The sequence below is a fragment of the Eutrigla gurnardus genome, assembly GCF_963514095.1.
Source record: "Eutrigla gurnardus genome assembly, chromosome: 18".
Lineage (NCBI taxonomy): Eukaryota > Metazoa > Chordata > Actinopteri > Perciformes > Triglidae > Eutrigla > Eutrigla gurnardus.
Genome location: NC_139929.1, coordinates 23,401,212 through 23,423,656, shown reverse-complemented (window position 1 = coordinate 23,423,656; position 22,445 = coordinate 23,401,212). Strand labels below are relative to the sequence as shown.

General features: G+C 45.8%; 1 protein-coding gene across 1 annotated transcript in view; it reads right to left on the bottom strand.

The window, feature by feature from the left end:
* Nucleotides 1-390: 390 nt before the first annotated feature.
* c1ql3a (complement component 1, q subcomponent-like 3a) overlaps nt 391-22,445 on the bottom strand; it is a 45,970-nt gene continuing 23,915 nt past the window's right edge. The window contains exon 2 of the mRNA XM_084033831.1: nt 391-597. Coding sequence (XP_083889957.1) covers nt 418-597 — 180 coding nt within the window. The 3' untranslated portion in view covers nt 391-417. The remainder of the gene's footprint in view (nt 598-22,445) is intronic.

Below are 22,445 nucleotides of genomic sequence, written 5' to 3'. Positions count from 1 at the left end.
ATGAGATCAGCCACACACAATGACTAGGGGCTCCCTTATTAACTATCACCATGAATATAGTTTATGATACGAAGAAAGCTGCTGCTTCTCGATCCTTTCTGCCTGCTTCTTGACCAGCAGCTCAGAATGATGAGCCATCAATGTAACTCCTTCATGTTGCTGTATCTATGAGGATGTCAGGAGGTAACTGGTGTTACCCCCTAAAACATGTGCAAATAAAGTCCTGGCCCTCCTCTTTACCTTTATCTTTACCTTTCCTCGGTGGCCAATTAACACAGACTGTCCACAATAACAATGTCAGAATGTAGAAAATTAAACTGTGTTCAGGTAATGATTCATATTGTTTAGTCCACAAATGTTGAATAAAAGAACCGGTTTGAGCATGTTATTGGTAGCAGGACTGGACCTGGAGCAGGTCTAGTCAGCATAGATGATGAAACCAGAGAAGGTGCTGTACTTGTTGTTGTTGCCTCCGTGAGCTTTGCCTCCGTCTAGTTTAATGTAGACCTCATCTCCTGGCTCCAGATGCAGCACAGCACTGTTACTGGCATAGTCATAGTTCTGGTCCGCATCCTGGGCTATGGCACTAGCGCGCACCTGCACCAATACACAAAATATCACACACATTTTATGATATACACAATATAATACACAATCCTATGCACAATATCAGACACAATGTCATACACACAATGTCATACACACAATATTATACACACGCTATAATCCACACAAAGTCATACAGCTGTTAGAAAACGAGCAAGAACAGATTGATATTAAAGGATTATTAATTAAATCAACAATAATGGGGCACCAAAGATAACCAAACCTTGACTCAGTCTCAATATAAAGGGGTTTATTCTCAAGTGACAATAATTATTAACAATTAGCATATGAGTAGAAACAGTTGATAGAATTTGGAATTATTTGCGGTTGATATCATTCATTCTTACAATATTCATAAACACAGCAGCATGTTCCAAAGGGTTTATTAACAATAAACAAATAAACATACACTAAGTCTAGGTGGCATATCTAACTAAATACTATACGTTTGTGTGTTATATTGTGTGTGTGTGTGTGTGTGTGTGTGTGTGTGTGTGTGTGTGTGTGTGTTGACTGTCAGCCGTGTGGTCTGGAGAGTTAATTTTAGGTCAGTTACGATGGTAACTCACTCTGTGAACCTAACCGACTCGCTGACAGGTTTGCTTTAACAAACCCTTAGTTTCTCTATCTGTCTCAGCCCTTTTGCTGATCCTGAACCAGCTCTGGAAACATGGGGGTCCTTTCATCGTCGACCATCGATATGGAAGCAAAAGTGATTCTAGCAGCCTGAAGTCTGGAGAGGATGTTTCTTACTTTATTGAACATTACTGGGGTGACTGTGGCTCAGTTGGTAGAGCGGGTTGGCCAATGTTTGGAGGGTCGGCGGTTTGATCCCCGCCCTTGTCACTGTGTCATGGTCATTGTGTCCTTGGGCAAGACACTTCACCCAGCTTGCCTCGTGTGAATGTGTGTGACTGCTGTATGTTTGAGGTGGTGGTTTTAGGTGCAGAATGGCAGCCACGCTGCCGTCAGTCTGCCCCAGGGCAGCTGTGGCTACTATCGTAGTTTACCACCACTGGTATGACTGTGTGTGAATGAGCGCTTTGAGTGTCTAGAAAAGCGCCATACAAATCCAATCCATTATTATTATTACTGTTTTACCTCACAATCTATCACATATGTGAACAATATTTGCCAGCATTAAATTTACAACATTGCAAAATCTTCTTAGGTTTTATGTGAACGGGAGTTTTCTGAAATGAAAATGAATTATGATTGAAACCATATGCCTTAGGCTCCCTGATGATTAAGCACAACATTCTTATGCTTTATTTTCAGCTGCAGCCACATTTTATGTGTGCCCGTGGGATGGCACCTTAATACTAAAGAACATTATTATATTTCACTACTTTCAGACGCAGTAGTCAGAGTTGCTAACCATTACGCAGCTGAGCTACACACGCGTAACGTTTAAATACTAGGGGTGTAACGATACATGTATTCGTATTGAACCAAAACGGTACGGGGGTCACGGTTCGGTGCAAGGCAAGGCAAGGCAAGGCAACTTTATTTGTATAGCACATTTGATACACAAGGCAGTCTCAAAGTGCTTCACATCATAACATGTCATTAAATAAAGTGAAAAAAATAGAAGAATTAAAAGAAAATAAAGGCAAAATTAAAATGCATTACAGAAAAGCACTGGAGAAAAAAACCCCCATTAAAACAAGCCAATAATAAAATAAAGTTTAAAATTTAAAAATGTAAAAACAATAATAAAATAAAATTAAAATAAATCAATAAAAACAAGAATATTAAGGAATAGAAAATACAGTGTAAAATAAAACTGGCGCGCAAATTAATTACGGAACTACTGCTAGAGGCCGTCCACACGGAAACGTTTTTTTGTGGGTAAACGACGCACAAGTCTTGTGCGTTTCGGCCGGCCGTCCATACGGATCCAGCATTTTCACCACCCCTCCGTTTCATGTTCGTTTTCATGTAGAAGGCAAAAACGCATATGCTGACGTCATCGCCCCGACCCTCGAGCCTGACTTCTTCCCCCGCGACGTCAACAACAACAATGGCGGCGTACGTGCTCGTGAACGTGCTTCAGCAGATATTCTGCTCCTCTGTACGACGGCGTATTAGGGCCACTGTATCAAAAAACTGGAGCAGAGAGAGGGGGGAAATATTCCGGGGGGAAAAGTCGTTAAGGTCCTAGGGTGACGGCTGTTGATGCTACTTATTGTTGGTTTTATTTATACGGGCCAAATTGGCATCTTATGGATATTTATTGATTGGGTGGATAGTTATTGATTGGGTGGATAGTAGCCATAGCTTTCAGGTGTTGCATAGCAACTGCAAACATCCGGTCAAGCTCCTTCTCTTCTTCTGCGTTTTTGGTGTATTTTTGTAGCAGAAACAGCGCCACATAAGGGCCTGGAGTGTGTACTACAGCACGCTGAGTCGTTTTCAGTGGATTCATATGGGCAAGAGAAAGCTCCGCCTCCTGGCTACTGTTTCTATTTTTGTTGAGGACTTGGAGTCAGTCAGCGACACAGCAGTATTTACAAGGTAGGATGGCGAGTGGAAGCGACCCATAAGAGTTGGAGGACCCGCCCGCCTCATTGAGGTCGCAAGTGTGGGAAAACTTCGGTTTCCCAGTCACTAACAGTAGTACAGGCGAGTGACTGGTGGACGAAGACTGTGTGTCGGCGTTGTTCGGTAGCTGTTGGGTATGTGAGAAATACGTCGAAACATGCTAACACATATTAAACGCCATCATCCTGATGTGCCTATCGCTGGAACGAGAAAAAAAAACGGTCCAACTACTCCTCCCTATGGTGCTTCACCAGCCTCTTGATACGAATTACCAAAGCAATTACTGAAGCAATCGAAATGTACATGTCATCTTCAATGCGCCCGTATTCACTTGTGGAAGAACCTGGCTTCAAGTATTTGTTACATGTACTCAAACCTCGTTACAACATGCCCTCCCGTCCACATATGAGCCAACTGTAGTCCCTTCCATATACAACAGAACACGCGCATTGATGGAAAACAGATTGTCTGCTGCACCCTCTGTTTCACTAACGACTGATGAGTGGACCTCTCGGGCCACAGAAAGCTATCTAACGGTGACTGCCCATTTCATTGACTCGGATTGGGAAATGATAACGTCAGTTCTGCAGACGCGGCCTCTGCATGAGTCGCACACAAGCGCACACCTAGCTGAGAAGCTACAGGAGGTAGTGGCAGATTGGAAACTAGAGCAGCCTGGCACAACTATTTCAGTGACCACTGACAATGCTAAAAACATCCTCAATGCTGTGGGAGAAGCAGGGCTTGGTCCACACGTACCTTGCTTTGCCCATACCTTAAATTTAGCATCCATTAGCTGCCATTTACTCTGCATTGTCAGACAAGTCCACAAAGAACAAGGATGCCTCAAATCTGACAGATCAGGAGGTTAGCTTCACAGAGTGTGGTTCAGATTATGAAACCTTTGAAAACGATTACTACAATTCTGAGCACTGAAACAACACTGTCAGTTTCAATGATCCTACCACTCAAAACCATGATAATGCAGTCCATGGAAAGAAATGCTGATGATGCTCCCATCGACAGGGAAATGAAGCATGCCATCAGGGAGAACATGCAAAGCAGATACTTTGACCCAGCTCTCCAGGATTTTCTTAATAAATGCACTGCATTGGACCCCAGGTTCAAATCACTCCCTCACCTGGATCCTGCCTGTCGCCAGGATGTCTTTGAAGCCCTCATTACTGAAGTTCTGAGCAAAAATGAGCAGGAATGTATTTAATACTAAGGTTCAAGGTTTTTTATTTTATGGATTTTTCTTCACTTCTGTCATTTCTTAATTATTAACCATTTACTGTTGTCTTTGTTGACCATAGAGACACATCAGGACGGGCCATCAGCTTCACAGCCAGAGCCAGAGACATTATCCTTCCCGCCTCCCCCCAAGAAGTCAGCCATGGCGGAGGTTTTTGGCTCCCTCTTTGCCACTCAGAGGGCTCCTTCTGATATGAGGTAGAAAGTGAAGGAGGTGAGTGCCTACATGGCTAAGGGAAGCACTGATGTAAAAATCAGATCCACTGGACTGGTGGAAGTCCAATGAAGCAATATTTCCAAATCTAGCCAAGTTGGCTAAATGCTACCTGGCAGTACCTGTCACCTCCGTGCCAAGTGAAAGGGTGTTTTCAACAGCAGGTGACATACTGACTGCCACAAGATCTACCCTTACTAGTGAAAGTGTGGACAAACTTGTGTTTCTGAAAAAAACAACAACTTAAAAATACAATGAAGCTGCCTTTAAGAGGCACATTGTCTTCTGAGAGACACACTGCCTCTAATGATTAAGCACAGATTGTCTTTTTTGTCAATCTGTTTGTCATTGTTTTTTTAGTTCTGTATGTTGCATCAGACACGGTATTATTTTTATTTCACATTTTGTTATTTGACTATAACCTTCAGGTACAATGGACTGTGGGAAAGTTTGTGTTTACCACAATAAGCTGTGATATAAATACATTTAACTGTTATGTGGTAATACACCATACAGGTGTAAACACACCTTAATCTTTATTTTGGAGTTTTTTTCTAGCCTATAAGTGGCTGTTTTGTTATTAGTATGGAATTTGCACTTTATACATGATGATTTCAGTTGTATAGCTGATTGTCTTATTTTGTTTACAAGTTATGGATGGAGTCTGGGGATCATGTGGGGTACTGTTGTTGATTCGAGATGATTGTTTACTGTTTACATCTTAGATGACGCAGTTCAGGCTGTTGCAACTAGCTCAGGAGAGAGACTGTATGACACTAGGTGCTATAACCACAAGCACAATAAAAGTGAATTGCCTTCTGCATTTTTTTTTTTCTGTCCCCTCCATTGCACCGAACAGTTACCGAACCGTGATGTCTGAACCAAGGTACGTACCGAACCGTGAATTTAGTGTACCGTTACACCCCTATTAAATACTCAGTTGATCTAAACTAATTCAGGAAGCTGTTCAGAAATCAATCTCAGGGTTTCCAGGAATAAGTCTAGGGTTATGTACAGAGTCCAGGGTTAGAGTTTGTTGAACCTGCTTTCTGGAATACACCCAAGGGTTCTGTGTAATTAATGTCAGTTTTTACTAGGGATGAGCGAGTACAGCATTATCTGTATCTGTATCTGTAAACCATATGAATTATCTGTATCTGTATCTGTACTCGAACTGGGCGGGGCCTAACCCGGAAGTGGGCGGGATTTAACCCGGAAGTGGGTCTGGTTGTCTTGAAATGAGCGAGGTTTTAACTGGTATGTTATTTTAAGCATGCAATTGATATGGGCTGATCAGAAATTGTTATTTATTGCTGATTAGAAAACTATTTACAGGACAGCATCAGCATTGAGCTTCAGATCAATGGTTTTGATCACGATAGCAAACAAACTATTTACAGAACAAGTTTTGCAACAATGAATACAACACATGCGGTTGCAATTATCAAGTAAAATGTAATGAACAAGAGTTTTCATACTCAACAATAACTTTTTTCTTTTAACTTTAATTTTTTTTATGATCAGTGTGATCTTTTTTTTATATATATATATATTTTTTTTTCCCACACCAGGTGTGTGTGTGTGTGTGTGTGTGTGTAGCTTGATTTCCAATATTTATACCACTACCAGCTTTATTTTTTCACGAAATACAGCAAGAAAGTGTTAGAGCCAGGCAGCCAGATGACGGTTAAAAAAAGAAAAAGAAAAATCTCCGACAGGCAGAGACGCAACGCGAGTCGGCACCACGTCTGAACGAAGTACCAGAACTCTACTAGTTCATAAGTAAGTACCAACCTAAGTAATAACAAACCTGAAGCTGAAGAAAGAAACCCTAAACATTAACGGAAAACGACCCGCGAACCTGAGTGACTGAGGGAGAGACAGAGCGCTGTTCTGTGTGTGAGTGATCAGAGCGGACACAACAACACATCTGCGAGTGTGTAGGGGAGGGGCTGTAGCATATCACAGGACGCAGACACAGTCAGCTACCCAATGAGGATTTTTATTTAATCCGAGCACAGATATTGACTCGTATTACTCGTATAATACTCGTACTCGGCAAAAGTGCTTTATCCGTACCGGATACTCGTTTCAGCCGAGTATCCGGCTCAACTCTAGTTTTTACCGTTGCAAAATTGGATTAGTGAGCATGCAAACTCTATGTTCTAGATCACTAACAACATAAATCATCCGTTTTTAACCCTTGTGTTGTCCTGGGGTCAATCTGACCCCAAATTAAATCTTTTGCTGTCAAAATAGGTTTTTTGTTCATCAAATGGTCTGAAAATAATGGGGGTTGTTCGATACTATGCTCTTCATGATTAAAATAAATTTGAAGTAATTTGATTGAAATATGGGTGTTTTATTGAATTTAATAACTGCTGTTGTCCTCTGGGGTCAAAAAGACCCCGAAGCACAAAGTAGTGCAATGGGGCAAATTGTCACACCATACTGCTTTCCAACAGATGAACACACCCCCTCCTCATGGCACACACACACACACACACGCACAGTGAGGCACATGTGTGATGTGTGGGGTCAAGCAATGGTTAGGACAAAAAAGGTCTTTTCTCAGAGGTGTTGGGGCATTTCACATTTTAGTCTGAGAGAGACAGAGGCAGGCAGCACAATGAGGAGGCAGAAGCAATATACTTTGCAGGAGGCACGTGAGCTAATTTTGGAGAAGAATGACCAGGAGGAAGACGATACTGAACATGAGGACAAATCAACTGATGAGAGAGTCAGTGTCGGAAGAGGAAGAAAATAATGATGGGGTGATTGATCCACCATACAGACCACATGCTACTTCTTCCTCTGAAGAAGCCCCCACATCGCCCACTGCAGAAGTGGAGGACTATACTTCTTTTGATGAAGAGGAAGATTCTGAAGCTGAACTAGAAGACGTCTCGGAATTTGAGGACTGCACTTTTTATGAAGAGGGAGAATCTACCGATGAGGAAGAATCTGAGGAAGAGGACCCAGCTGAGATGGAAGAATATTTCCAATCAAAGGATGAATCATTGATCTGGTCTTCCATCCCTCCGAGTGACAGACGATACATGACAACAGCAGAGAGAGAGACAAGCCACCATGGGCCGACTGCATATGCAAGGTCTCGTATTGATGATATCATGTCCACCTTCAACCTGTTTCTGCCAAAGCCTATTCAAGAGGCAGTGCTGAACATGACAAATAAGGAAGGACAACGTTTGTATGGCATCAAGTTCTGCCCTCGCCTGAGTGATCTCAAAACATCAAAAAGGTGCCAAAAATGCATACATCTGCAAAGTTCACGCCACTTCTGCCTGCCCTGCATGCAACTAAGGGCAAAATCAGACTGTTCAGACTATTCTGAAAAGATAGTCTTGAAATGTTGAATGTTTTGGAAATGAATGTTGACATGTTTAAATGTCAGGTAATGAGTTGGAATAAAGTTCACTAAAAATTTGAAACAGAGGTGAGTGATAATTTATACTTTATGCTTTATAAACAATCAAACCAGATGACCTCATTTTTGACCCGGGAGGACAACAGGTGTGATTATTTGCTGCCATTATAAATATTTAAGTGGTTTAAAAACAGCATCCTAACTCGACTTTGATATATACCAGTCTGTGATGATCCATCAACACACGTGACTCTGATCATTATCTATAGTAAGAATAACTGATGATTTTATTTATTTTTACTCAAAAACAAGGTAAAAAGTTCATGTAAATGAGGTCTTATTGACCTTAAATTCCAAATGGAATAAAGAAATTGTGTTATTAATATAATGAAGTTGGCATTAAAGGTGTAACACAGAATTGGGTGAAGTTTCCACTTTATATTCTCTAAATAACAGTCAAACCAGACGGGGTCAATTTTGACCCCAGAGGACAACAGGTGTGATTATGTGCTGCCATTAAAAAAATTCTAATTATTCAAAAACAGCATCCTCACTAAACTTTGACATATACCACTCTGTGATAAGTCCATCCATCCATCCATTTTCTACCGCTTATCCTGTATTTAGGGTCACGGGGGGGCTGGAGCCGATCCCAGCTGTCATTGGGCGAAGGCAGGGTACTCCCTGGACAGGTCGCCAGTCTATCACAGGGCCAACATGTAGAGACAAACAAGCAGTCACGCTCACATTCACACCTACGGTCAATTTAGAGTCACCAATCAACCTATCCCCATCCTGCATGTCTTTGGACTGAGGGAGGAAGCCGGAGAACCCGGAGAGAACCCACGCTTACACGGGGAGAACATGCAAACTCCACACAGAAGGAACCCGGGGCCGACCCGGGGATCGAACCCTGGACCCTCTTGCTGTGAGGCGAGAGTGCTACCCACTACACCACCGTGAAGCCCCTGTGATAAGTCAAATAGTAAAAATAATATTAAGTCAAAATAATTAATTGTTTCATTTTATTTTAAGATAAAAACAGGGCATACTTTTATGTAAACAAGGTCTATTGGCCCTTAATTCCAAAACAACGGGGAAAATTTGTGGTAATGGGTTGGACTGAAGTAAGACTAAAGGTGTAACACAGAATTGAATTTCAATTTATACTATATCCTTTAAATAACAGTCAAAACCAGGTGGGGTCATTTTGACCCCAGAGGGCAAAAGGTGCATGGCAATCGGGAGGACAACACGAGGGTTAAAAAAACAAAAAACAAACAACAGGCTCTACGTGCACGTAATTCCTCGGTTAAAAACCGAAACGAGGAGGTCCAAAACAACCAATCAAAAGAATACACCGGTGGAAAATAAGGAAAAAAGGAAAGATTGCGATGGCCCCGTGATAAAACCAGAGTCAACATCGGACCCGCGTTTCAAAGGTGGCGTGATCTAAGGGATTTCAAAGGGCACAAAGTGGAGGGGAAGGAGCTCGGTGGTCGTGGGGGAGGAGCGTGAGAGTTGTAAACATCAAAATCTGACAGAGTGCGCTCGATCCACTGGACTTGCCGACTGGGACTTTAAAGGCTTATTCATTTGGAACGAGACCAACAGCAGGATACATGAGAAAGTGAAAGTAGATATGTGTCACACAGTGGTGAGGTTCGTCTTGTCTCGGGTGCTTTGTCTTGTGAACTTCCTGTTTTATTCTGAAAATTCTAACTCTCCTCTTGTTTCAGGTCACTTGCTCTTCCTCATGTGTCTCCAGTCTGACGTCTCCCCTGATCCCTGATTGTCTTCACCTCTTCCCCATTATCCCTCTGTGTATTTAAGTCCGTGTCTCCCCTTGTCATTCACCCAAGCCCTTCGTCACAGCTCAAGTCTTGTTAAAGGCGCCATATGTAAGAATGTGGCCAAAAACGTTACTACACCCAAATTCAAAACACTGCGGCGAGTCGTATCCGTCTCCCCCTCCACCCCCTCCCCTCCAGACTCGAGGTTGCCAGAGCTGTTGGCGTATCCTCCGTCAGCAAGCTGGACGGCGGTCGGGGGAGAGACGCACACAATGATTAAGTGGATAAACCGTCCATGTACGTTGCGGCTATCCGACTTTCGTTTTGAAGTCAACAATCGCAAAACGGATAACGAGTCGTTTCCCGTTTTTCGCTTCAAAATAAAAGAACGAAAAACGGAAAAATGACTCGTATCCCGTTATTCGTTTTAAAAAACGGAAAACGACTCGTTAACTGATATTAGATATTGTGTTTATGAATGGGATTCGGGGATGAAATAACAGTGCCATTTTTCATTCCAGATTTTGCCATACGTCTTTTTTAATGAGCCGGAAGGCACATGTGTGTGTTATGCCGCGAAATTACCTGAAAGCCTACTTTGAGACATTTAGGGGAGCTCTGAAACACTGTTCATAAACGCTCTGACAGCGTCTGACGCTCGCGTTTTGAAGTAAACCCACTGTTTTAAACACGCACCAAAAGCGTTATGACGCGGACATAAAAGCGGAGCCTCCGCCACTCAGCTGTTGATCCTCGGTGACTGCCGGGATCTGCGCTCTGACCGAGCGGGAGCCGCTCCGTGAGTCGGCCGCACCCCTAGTTCCGACGTCTATGCTGCTAACGTTTGTTTCACTGCTGTGGCCCGATCCTGCAGATTTGCCCTCTACAACATCCGCAGGATTCGGACCCTCCTCACAAAGGATGCAACGCAACTCTTGGTCCAAGCACTGGTCATCTCCCGCCTTGACTACTGCAACTCTCTCCTGGCCGGACTCCCGGCCTCTGCGATTAAACCATTGCAGCGTATCCAGAACGCTGCAGCACGCCTTATCTTCAATCTACCCAAATTCTCCCATGTGACCCCCCTCCTCCGTGACCTCCACTGGCTCCCTGTTGCAGCACGCATCCAATTCAAGACGATGACACTGGCCTTCAGGGCCATCAATGGAACGGCACCCATCTACCTTCAAACACTAGTCAAACCTCATGCCCCGAAGCGAGCACTTCGCTCCTCTACTTCAGCTGGCCGGCTGGTACCACCATCGCTGAAATCAAACAAATGTCGCTCAGCAAAGTCCAGACTCTTCTCTGTTCTGGCGCCTCAGTGGTGGAACGAACTCCCAACTAATGTCAGGACAGCTGAGTCATTTGCCATTTTCCGAAAAAGGCTCAAGACTCACCTGTTCAGACTTCACCTCGACTAGCATGACCCACCCCCCAAAAAAAAAAAATTAAAAAAAAAACCCTTACCTATAGCACTCTGATCGTAGCACTGTTGCTCTTGAACTACTAGTTTACTCAGATGAGGACCTAACACTTGTTCTATTTTTAGCTCTTACTTTATCGGCAATGATTCGTTGTGGTTTCCTTGTTTCCTTCTTTTGACAAATGTACTTATTGTAAGTCGCTTTGGACAAAAGCGTCTGCTAAATGACCTAAATGTAAATGTAAATGTTTCTATGATCGAAATGAATAACGTTACTCGACAGTTCAAAGTATTCTAAATGTCCATCCCCGTCAAGCTATGATACTAACTTAGTTAGCCAAGCTCAACTTACCTGTCTAGGAGAAGAGTAGCCAATTCTGCATCCGATTTCAAATTCCTCTCAGCTTTCAACTGTCTCCAACGTTCAAATGCATCCCCTATATAGACCCTCGCTTTGCCTCGGTTTTTATCTTGGCGTTTTTGTGAATCAAAAAATATTTTTTTAAATGCGAATATTTTGACTGTACTATTGTTGTTGGTGAGTTCAGTATGTTATATGATCATTATTCCTGAGTCTCTATGACATATTAGAATGATTTTACGGCCAGTTGCTTTAGATTTCTTACATATTGTACCTTTAAAGGAGACATATTATGCTCATTTCTGCTTGTTGACATGGGTCTTTGATGTCTAAATGGAATGATAGTAACATGCTTTGGTCGAAAAAACCCAAGGATTGAGCACAGCAGGGTTCTCAACATACCAGTTTCACAGCCCTGCTTTCAGCGGCCGGATTCAGTGACTTTCCCTCTAAATGCTAATGAGCTACTGCGTGCGCCGCCCAAACGGTCTTGGCACCGCCCACCTCTTCCTGCCGGGCGTAAGACGTGAGGACGCCATTTTGTAACCATAACAACGGTTGATTCGGGGGAGAAATGGCTGCCGGACTCGCCACCGAGAATCCTGCCCGTATACAGGCAATCGAACCGGGCCGGAATGTCGGGACCCGTGCCCTCAGACCCAAAAGCCCTTGCAGCTCAGTCACGCTCCGGCCGGTCCAGGTCCGCGCCAAGCCACAATTACGCACCGCGAAGCCGGACTTCTGCTCCGCCGCAGACCCGTAGACCCTCGGACGCGTTGCGGGGAATCCAGACGTTAAATAGAGACCTCAACCACGCCGAACTGTCGGGACTCTCACCGTCAGAGCTTGCTGAAAAGCCCTCGGACATCGGTCAAACACCGGCCCGCCCAGCCCCACGCGAGTCCACACAGGCGGACTCTCCGTCGAACGCGAAACGCCAAGACGCGCCGCACGCAAACCAGCCGGGAGACAGACAGCTGAACACGGCCGAACTCGGGCCACTTGTGCCCACAAGGCTGTGTGAAAAGCCCATGCACCTCACCCAAGCACCGGCCGGTCCAGCTCCGCGCCGCGCCACAATGACGCACCTCGAAGCCGGACTTCTGCTCCGTCCGTAGACCCGTAAAACACTCGGGCGCGTCGCGGGGATTCCCGCAGGTAAATAGACACAAGAACCCAGCCGAACTCTCGGCCCTGATGCCCCCAGACCATGGTGAAAAGCCCGCGGTCCTCACTAACACACAGGCCCGCCCAGGTCCACAAGAGTCCACACAGGCGGACTCTCCGTCGAACGCGAAACGCCAAGACGCGCCGCACGCAAACCAGCCGGGAAACAGACAGCTGAACACGGCCGAACTCGGGCCACTTGTGCCCCCAAGGCTGTGTGAAAAGCCCGTGCAGCTCACTTAAGCACCAGCCGGTCCAGCTCCGCGCCACGACACAATTACGCACAGCGAAGCCGGACTTCGGCTCCGTCCATAGACCCGTAAACCCTCGGACGCGTTGCGGGGATTCCCGCAGGTTAATAGACGCAAAAAACCCAGCCGAACTCTCGGCCCTGATGCCCCCAGACCATGGTGAAAAGCCCGTGGTCCTCACTAAAACACCGGCCCGCCCAGGGCCACAAGAGTCCGCACCGGAGAACCGGGAACTCTGCCGGTAACCCCCCCGATTATAGGCTCAAAACCCCGGCCGAACTCTCGGGCCTGACGGACTCATGGCGAGCTCCAGACGACCCCGGCACCAGGCGGCCCCGTGGACCCATATGAGGACCCGTGCATCCGATGACAGAGCAGCAGTGCTTGGCTTTCGGCTTGTACATGGTGGCGGTTAGGCTGTCGAGTACAAGTGAAGCGAGTAAGAAAAAATGGCGGATCCTTGTTCAGGTAGCCGGCGTAATGTGGGCGGGGATATGCCATGAAAATGCAATGACTATGCAAGAATATGCAAAAGACCGGATTGTGACGTCACAATACGGTCAAAATCCAAACGGCTCGTTTAGAGACTAAATTCCTGACTCTGCCAGTTACTAAATATTGACTTAGTTGTCAAAACTCATGTTTAAGGGGTCGGGAGACACCCCGGATACGCAAATATACAAACTAAAGCAAGGAAAAAGTCAGTTTTGCATAATATGTCCCCTTTAAGTATTGCAGTTCAATGTTGTTGTTTTTTTTGTCATTTATGTGCCTAGAGAAGAGTGTATTTTGTTTGTAATCTTTCATAGTGTAGCTCAGCTCACAGATTTCGTTTGCCTTTTTGCCTTCCTCCCTTTTGGAGCGATTTTGATTTCTTTATTCATCTGTTTCATAGAGTAGCCTGTTATGATAGCCTGAGTTTTCCTCCCTTGTGAGAGAATTTTTGTTTAGCCTTTCTGGTTTCTTGTATGTAGTCTTATGGTTTGTTTCTCCGAGTCTCGTCAAGTTCCCACCATTGGTGAGGTTTTCAGTTTAGTCCTTGTTTTCTCTATTTTTGTTTATTTGCCAAATATCAAGTGTAGTTAGTTTAAGGTTTCACAGCCCATTTGTTTGTCCCTCTGTCTTGACACTAATACATTTCAGAATAAAGGCCTGTTGGAATTTGATTCTGCCCTGCATCTGAGTCCTCTCTTTAGTCCAGGCCTGACAAGCTGACAGTGAGACGAGGAGGGCGTAGCCATGGCAACAAGGACAGTGCATCCCCAGGAGAACGGTAGTGTGGTTGTTTTACTTTCTTAATTATTACTTATGTAGAAAGCTGTCACTTGTTGTTAAAGTCCCAGTCGGCAAGTCCGGCGGATCGAGGGCACTCTGTCAGATTTTGAATGTTTACAACTCTCACGCTCCTCCCCCACGACCACTGAGCTCCCTCCCCTCGACTTCGTACCCTTTGAAATCCCTTAGATCACGCCACCTTTGAAACGCGGTGTTACGACCCCGGCTCGAGGGAAGCAACATGTATTACTCAAACAAAGGTGAGATGTAAGAAAACTAAGTTTAGTGTAGCAAATGTAACAATGAGGAAACAAAAATGGTGGCTGGAGACGATGCTGCTGGTCCTGGCTGCAGGGAGAGAGTGTGGGTGGGGCCACACAGGGCTTTTAAGTCCAGCAGCAGGTGCCAGGTAACGAGCCGAGGAGGAGGAGAGGAGGAACCCCAGGTACACTGGAAAACAGGTCAAAACAGGTCTTGGACATAACACGCGGGTCCGATGTTGACTCTGGTTATATCACGGGCACCGTCGCCATCTTTCTTTTTTTCCTTCTTTTCCACCAATGTTTCGCCTCCCTCCTGTGACAGTGGAACGACCCGAGGGGGGAGGGGCTCTGTGTGTGCATGAACACAGCCCTGCGTGCTGAGTGGACAGGATGATCCGGGCGCTGTCGATTTTTATTTTTTTTTGCAAAACAAACAACAGGCTCTACGTGCACGTGCCACCCCTTGAAATTGAGTGTTTGCATATGTTGCATGTCGCCGTCTTACTGGTGGGTACATCCACTGTGTAATATTGCCAAACCGCCGACATGATGCGCTAACATTTGCCCCTTTTAACAAGTGTCATGTGATAAATTCTTCGTCGCTCCTCTAAAACAGCAACTGCCGATGGCAGCACAGCACAACTGTTTTAAGAGAGGCAAAGAAGAACTGTGTCAAAGCTAACGGAGCTAACCAGTAAATAAATTCCTATTTCTAATAAATTACGTGGTATCGGATTGGTGGACTCCAATAATCGCCGATACCGATGCCAGCATTTCCGGCAGTATCGGAGGCATTTCTGATACTGGTATCGGAATCGGAACAACTCTAACAGAAAATCACCTTGAAACATTAACGTCATCACATTAAAGGGGCCATATTATGTAAATATTAAAAACAGGTTTTCTCTGGTCTCTACACCTATAAACTGGTCCTCCCTGAGCCTGTCAGCTCCAAGGATAAGGGAAACAAGCAATTCCTGCATGGTCTCTGCAGCCCACCCTCCTAAAAGGCTGTTCAGATTCAGCTCCTTTTGTTACTTAACGAAAGGAGTTATTTGCATAAGCCGAACTCCTCTGCACGATGATAGGAGATATCCGAGAGGGGGCGTTTCGCAACACAGTGCGGAGAGCGCAGCCCGCCCGACAGCGAGCGCAGCCCGGCAGACAGCCGGAGAGCGAGCTCAGCCTGACCGACAGCGCGTCGATGGTCCAGGTCTGGTTTCTTGCATTTTATTTTTAATGACAATGTGCAGGCTACGGTTCGTGTTAGCTTCTATGTGTGTGCTAACCACTTCACATTGGGCTGCTTAAGTAACAATTGTCAGTACAAAGCTGGCTTTGCCTCGACACGGACCCTCGTAAAAGGATCTGTTCCATCCATACGGGACCCAGCAACTTCAACTGAGTAGGCGAAGCCATAGCGATACATCCACCGTAAACATTGGCGCATGCTGCCGCTAGCGTAAGCGGCATCCTGTCTCTCTCCAAGTAGGCCATGACAGACAGAGCTTATTAGCATTTAAAGGTGCAGACACAGAAGCAGCCTGTTCTCAGGAGAGCTCAGTAGAGCTCATTTGAGCAACTTTTAGACAGCTGAAATTCAGGACCACGGATGGGTTTGGGGCAATGCATATCAAAACAGTGTTGTTGGACCTCTTGAGAGAGCGTGAAATTGATGAAAAACAGTATAATATGGGAACTTTAAGTTCCTATCTTAAACTTTGTTCTGCGCATATTGTTACCAGTTCTTGAGTTGTTTGGTCTTTCTGCAGGTTCCTGTGAAGCAAAATTGTGGTCCTTCATCTTGTGGATGGTGGAATTCGTAGTGATCTGGTCTCAGCCAGGAATTTGTGTCTTGGTTGCTTTGGAGGTTTCAATGTGGAGACCAGATGAACTGGGTCTCTCTGTAGCCTTCGCTAGTAGGAGGAAGCAGCTACCAACAGCCAGCTTGTTTGGCTTTTTGGAGAGGCAGATTTGGGGACTTGCTCCTCAGGTGAAGTCCAAGAAATAAGAAGAGGTAGAGTCCAAATTCCAGGAGAAAGAGCAGGAGATCTCTGTTCCGATCAAGGTCACAATCAGCTCGGCCAATTGCAACTTGCAGTTGACCAATCACAGTGGAATCTGGAGTTCACAGTTGGGTGTTACTGATAGTGGGGCAGAGATCAGGCCAACAGGCAGATGGGGGAGGGGAACCCGGGACACACTACTGCAACCGTACCATGCCCAGGTAAGATTGGGCCTATGGTACATGCGCGGGTACACAATGTGGACATGATGTAAGCTTTAATCGATATGCCTTCCCACTCATTATCACTCAGTGTTCAACTCGGATCTCCCCCCACTATCGAGCCAAATTATGACTCAAAAAACTGTTGATGACTATGTAGGACACAGTGGCGTTCTAATTCATTTCATTTATTTTTTTATTTTATATAGCGCTTTTCAAGAACCCAAAGTTGCTTACAAAAAAAGAAAGTACCACAGAAAAACCTACATACATACATACAAGACACAAGAGCAGTAGTGGAGAAATGGTGCAATGAGGAATAAATAATAATAATACAGACAACCAGGACAAGACATAAAAGACAAGACAGGAGCAGTAGCAGTCCAATGGTGGCAGAGATGCAGTGGAGAGTGGCGGGGTGGGGATGGAGGGGCGTGAGGAGGGAAGAGAGCAAAGGGGGGGATGGTTATGGATAGGGGAGGTTGTATGCTTGCGAGCAGAGATAGGTTTTTAAACTGGATTTGAATGTGGGAAGTGAGGGGGAGTCACGGATAGGTTGGGGGAGTGAGTTCCAGAGACGGGGTGCAGCTGAGGAGAAGGCTCTATCGCTGAAAGTTTTTAGTCTGGATATCGTTTGGTGATCAGAGTGAGAGTGGAGGTGGATCGGAGGGCTCGGGAGGGTCGATTGGGGGTAAGGAGATTGGACAGGTAGGGGGGGGGGGGCAGGTGATGGAGAGCTTTAAAAGTCAGGAGGAGTATTTTGAAGGTGATGCGTTGTTTGATGGGGAGCCAGTGCAGAGTGAAGAGAACGGGAGTGATGTGTTCACGGGACCGGGTGTGGGTGAGGAGGTGAGCAGCAGAGTTTTGGACCATTTGGAGTCTATGGAGGGAGTGAGAAATGATGCCAGTGAGGAAGGAGTTGCAATAGTCCAGACATTAGGAGATGAAGGCACGGATGAGGGATTCTGCAGCAGAGGGGGAGAGGCAGTGTGTATGAGCCATTTCTGTGTTTGGGGGTGTGTGTCTGTATGGGGCCAGTAGGCGTCCTCAGTGCACCAGGAAGGGGGGTTACATAGGTGGGTACTAGTGTTTCCGGGTTCAGGTGTGTTGCTAGTTGGAAGAGCAAACAGTTTTCGACCGCTCTGCTCCGCCACGCTACAGCAGGCGAGTCTGTTTGGTGAATGGTGCATTATGGACTTTTGTTCACACTGGTAACGGATGTTGCTCATCGTTATGGTGAGAAAAATAAAGAAGCATTGCAAAGTAACCAATCAGGAAGTCGTCTGTCTCCTTCAGTGGCCGGCAAGCGCGTCAAAGTTAACCCGTTCTAGCAGCCCCTCAGTGGCTTTAAGCTTTAGGTTTAGCCTCTACATTTAAGTCGAAAACTCGCTAATGATCGTGCGCCATCGCCCTGGAAAGAGAAGCCATAAGCATCTAAACACCGAACATTGCACCTACGTGAGCCTACCTGTCGTCATCCGAAGCGGCAAGAGGGCGCCGCTGCATGACAGGCATGAAGTCGACATCCGCTAACGCTGTTAGCACCCAGCACTCGCTTCGTTTGGAGCCACGCCAAGGCGAGGACACCGGAGATCGGCCAGAGGACGCCGTCGCATGCTAACGCTGTTAGCATCCAGCATCTGCTTTGTTTGGAGCCACGCCAAGCCAGCGCGAGGACACCGGGGACCGGCCAGAGGACGCCGTCGCATGCTAAAGCTGTTAGCATCCAGCACCTGTCGCCGTTGGAGCAGCTACACCGAGGACACCGGGAGCCGAGAGCTCCATACGCCGGCAGCGCAGCACAACCACAACGGGATCACCATGGCGCCCACCGTGAGTAGTAGCGCTACAAATTTATGAATGGCCATTTATGTTTTTGCGCACAGCTGTTTACTATATCCCAGGGGCGTAAATCCAATGCATTGGTGGTCAAAGAGGGAGGGTAATTAACTCGAACTTAAAAACTTTGTTTCTCTGGGAAAGCATCATGGATCAAACATCGGAAGAGCCCATCGAGGCCATCATGCATCCAGCTGAAATAAACATTAACAGTGATGGTGTTGGTGTGCAAAAGGACAAAGAAAAACGTGTTGTAACATTAACTGCAAAGGCTTTTGCCGAAAAACTTGAAAGGTTGCAAAAAACTTGGAAAGCCAAACTAAACAAAGCGGGTAAATTAAGAGAAGATATGCAAATGCTCATGCAAAACAAGGATAAATTAAAGGTACAATGTGTTCTTCATGATCTTGTTGATTTGTGTGATGAAGCCAAGGGTATTCATGGTTCTTTGATGGGTATTTTACCTGATGATGAAAAAGAAAAACATGACATATGGTTCAAAGCAAAAATGATATGCAATGATGAATTTATTTCTAACGTGAACAAATGGTTATCAGGTGTTGAGCAAACATTACCAGGTGCTGCACATACATTAAAGGTTTACAATGATGATGACAAAGATGATGTGAACCCAGAGGACAGTATTTCAAATGTGGCAAGCAAACACTCAAGCAGAAAAAGCTCAAGGAGTGGAAGGTCAAGCACCGCCTCTTCAACAAGAGTTAAAGCAGAGGCCGAAAGAGCTGCGTTGCTCACTCAAGCTGCAGCATTACAGAAAATGCATGCTCTGGAGGAACAAGAACAACAGCTCAAAAGGAAAAAGGAACAGCTCGAGTTGGAAACCAAGCTAGCCGCATCCACTGCTAAGCTAGCAGTCTTGCAGGCCTCTGACGTCCAAAGTGTTTCTAAGTCATCAACAAATGCAATGAATTCCTACCTGGACAAGAAAACCAAAACGACACTTACCAAGCTCAACCCAATGGCCAAGGCATACAGACCTGTAAATCAGAATAAACAGCTGTCAAAGGATTGGTCATTGCCAACATTCAATCCAGCACCAGCCGCTATGCTAGCAAGGGAGGCTAGCCAGCAATGCACCAGTGAGTGGATGGATCCAAGCGTGCAAGATGTTTATTCCACAACTCCATTAAATGCATCTACACAGCCTTTGGGACACACACTGTTGAACGCTCAGCCACTGGAAGAAAGGCAATTTGGAAGCATTTGTGCTATAATGGAAAAGCAGAACGAAATAACGTCAGCCCTCGTATACCAGCAACGTTTAATGTTATTGCCAGCAAGAGACATTCCCGTATTTGACGGAGACCCTCTTACGTTCATTTCCTTCAAGAGAGCATTTGAGCAAGGTGTGGAGCAGAAGGTCAGCAGAGGTGATTGTCTGTATTACCTCGAACAATTTACAAGAGGACAGCCACGGGAACTGGTTCGAAGTTGCCAGCACATGGCTCCAGAGTATGGTTATTCTCAGGCAAAACTGTTACTTCAACAACACTTCGGTAATGAGTTTAAGATCGCCACCGCATACATTGAAAAGGTCTTGGCCTGGCCTACAGTAAAGGCAGAGGATGTAAATACACTGCAAAACTATTCTCTGTTCCTGCGGTCATGTTGTAACGTCATGGAGAAGCTACAGTACGTTCGAGAATTGGATATTCCAACTAACATGAGAGCTGTCATGTCTAAATTGCCATACAAACTGAGGGAGCGGTGGAGGATCGTCGCACATGACATATTGGAAACATCTGGACAAAGAGCAATTTTTAAAGACCTGGTTGCATTTATTGAAAAACAGGTTCAAATCATATCTGACCCTCTTTTCGGCGACATTCGTGATGTGGCATCTGGATCATCTAGCATTAAAGCCAGCAGCAGGATGAAATCGCAACCACTAAACAAAATCAGAGGAAATAGTTTTGCCACCACAATTGTACCTGTGCAATCAGCTGAGAGCTCCAGGGATCCAAAGGGAGGTACATCATCACATGGCTCTTTAATGAAGTCAACCTGTGTGTTTTGTTCTGGAAATCATTTATTGGAAAAATGTCAACAGTTTACAAGAAAGAAGCACAGAGATAGAATAAGCTTCCTAAAGGAACAGGGGCTTTGTTTCGGCTGTTTATGTGCTGGGCACTTGAGCCGACAGTGCGACAAACGTTTGGTCTGCAGGGTTTGTGGCCAGAATCATCCCAGTGTGCTCCACGTTGACAAAAGGGACAAAGACAGAGCAAATTCAAGGTTCAAGGAGCCTGTGACATCAGCATCTCATCAAACATGTGGACATACAGGGGCCGGAGACGATCGCTGTCTTCTTTCCATCCTTCCAGTCCAAGTTAAGTCTGTCAAAGGTGATCGTGTAATCAGCACATACGCTTTTTTGGATCCTGGCAGCACAGCCACCTTTTGTTCGGAGCACCTCATGCAAAGACTCAACATTGCTGGTCGACGAACCAGTTTTCTCCTTCAAACCATGGGACAGGAAAGGGTCGTCCCAGCTTATTCACTGTCTAGCCTGGAGGTATCTGGCTTGGAAAACAACCTTTTCTATAAACTGCCTGAAGTCCTTACTCAGAAGAAGATGCCTGTAAGTCTGGACAACATTGTGAAGGAAGAGGATCTGGCAAAGTGGCCATACCTGTCAAAGGTAAAAATCCCCAGTTTAATGGCTAACGTCGATTTGTTGATTGGTAGCAACGCTCCCAGGATGTTGGAGCCCTGGGAGGTCGTAAATAGCCAAGGGGAAGGCCCATACGCTATAAGAACAGCGCTGGGTTGGGTCATTAATGGTCCTGTGCATGGAAACGGCAGCAGCTCGGACGTCAAGCACCCTTCAGTAAGTGTCAATAGGATTTCGGCTATCAGAAGAGCCACTAAAGCTACGCAGTGGCGGTATGTAAGCTCTAAGGAAAACCCTGCCGATGTTGCATCCAGAGGGGCAAGAGTTGGAGAGTTCATACAAAGCAACAGTTGGATGAAGGGTCCAAGCTTCTTGTGCAGACCGGAGGACGAGTGGCCAGCAAGCGTTGTAGGGACTGTGATAGCTCTAGACGACATAGAGGTAAAAAAGGAAGCCATGGTGAATGTCATCCATGTGGAAGAGTCGCCTGGGGCCACTGGACGGCTGATGGCATATTTTTCAGATTGGATGAAGCTGAAAGTGTCTGTCGCCTGGTTTCTTAAGCTGAAGGGCGTTCTCTTGGAAAGGCAGAGCAGGAGGAGACAGGCAGACGCCTCCAATTCCACCAAATCAAGACCTCAGTCACCAGCAGGACAAGTTCTGTCGGCAAAGGATCTCTGGGAGGCGGAGCTTGCTATCATCCAGTACTCCCAGCAACAAGGATTTGCAGAGGAGATTGCTGCACTGTCATCTGGTGGAGCTACTGTGAGCAGGCAGAGTGTTATCTACAGGCTGGATCCATATCTGGACAAGGGGGTTTTGAGAGTTGGAGGGCGGCTGACGAGAGGCTCCTTGCCGGAGGAAACAAAACATCCACTTATCCTCCCCAAGGATCAACAGGTTGCCACTCTCATTATAAAGTACATTCACAAGCAGCTTGGTCACAGTGGCCGTAATCACACGCTGTCCACAATGAGAAGAAAGTATTGGGTCACAAGCGCCAACGCAGCCGTGAGAAAGGTCATAACGGAATGTGGTTTCTGCAGGAGGTACAATGGAAGAGCGATGGAGCAAAAGATGGCAGATTTGCCAAAGGAAAGGATTCTGCCGGACCATCCACCATTTACCAACGTCGGGGTCGACCATTTCGGACCTATTGTTGTGAGTAAAGGAAGAGGAACAGCTAAACGTTATGGTGTGAT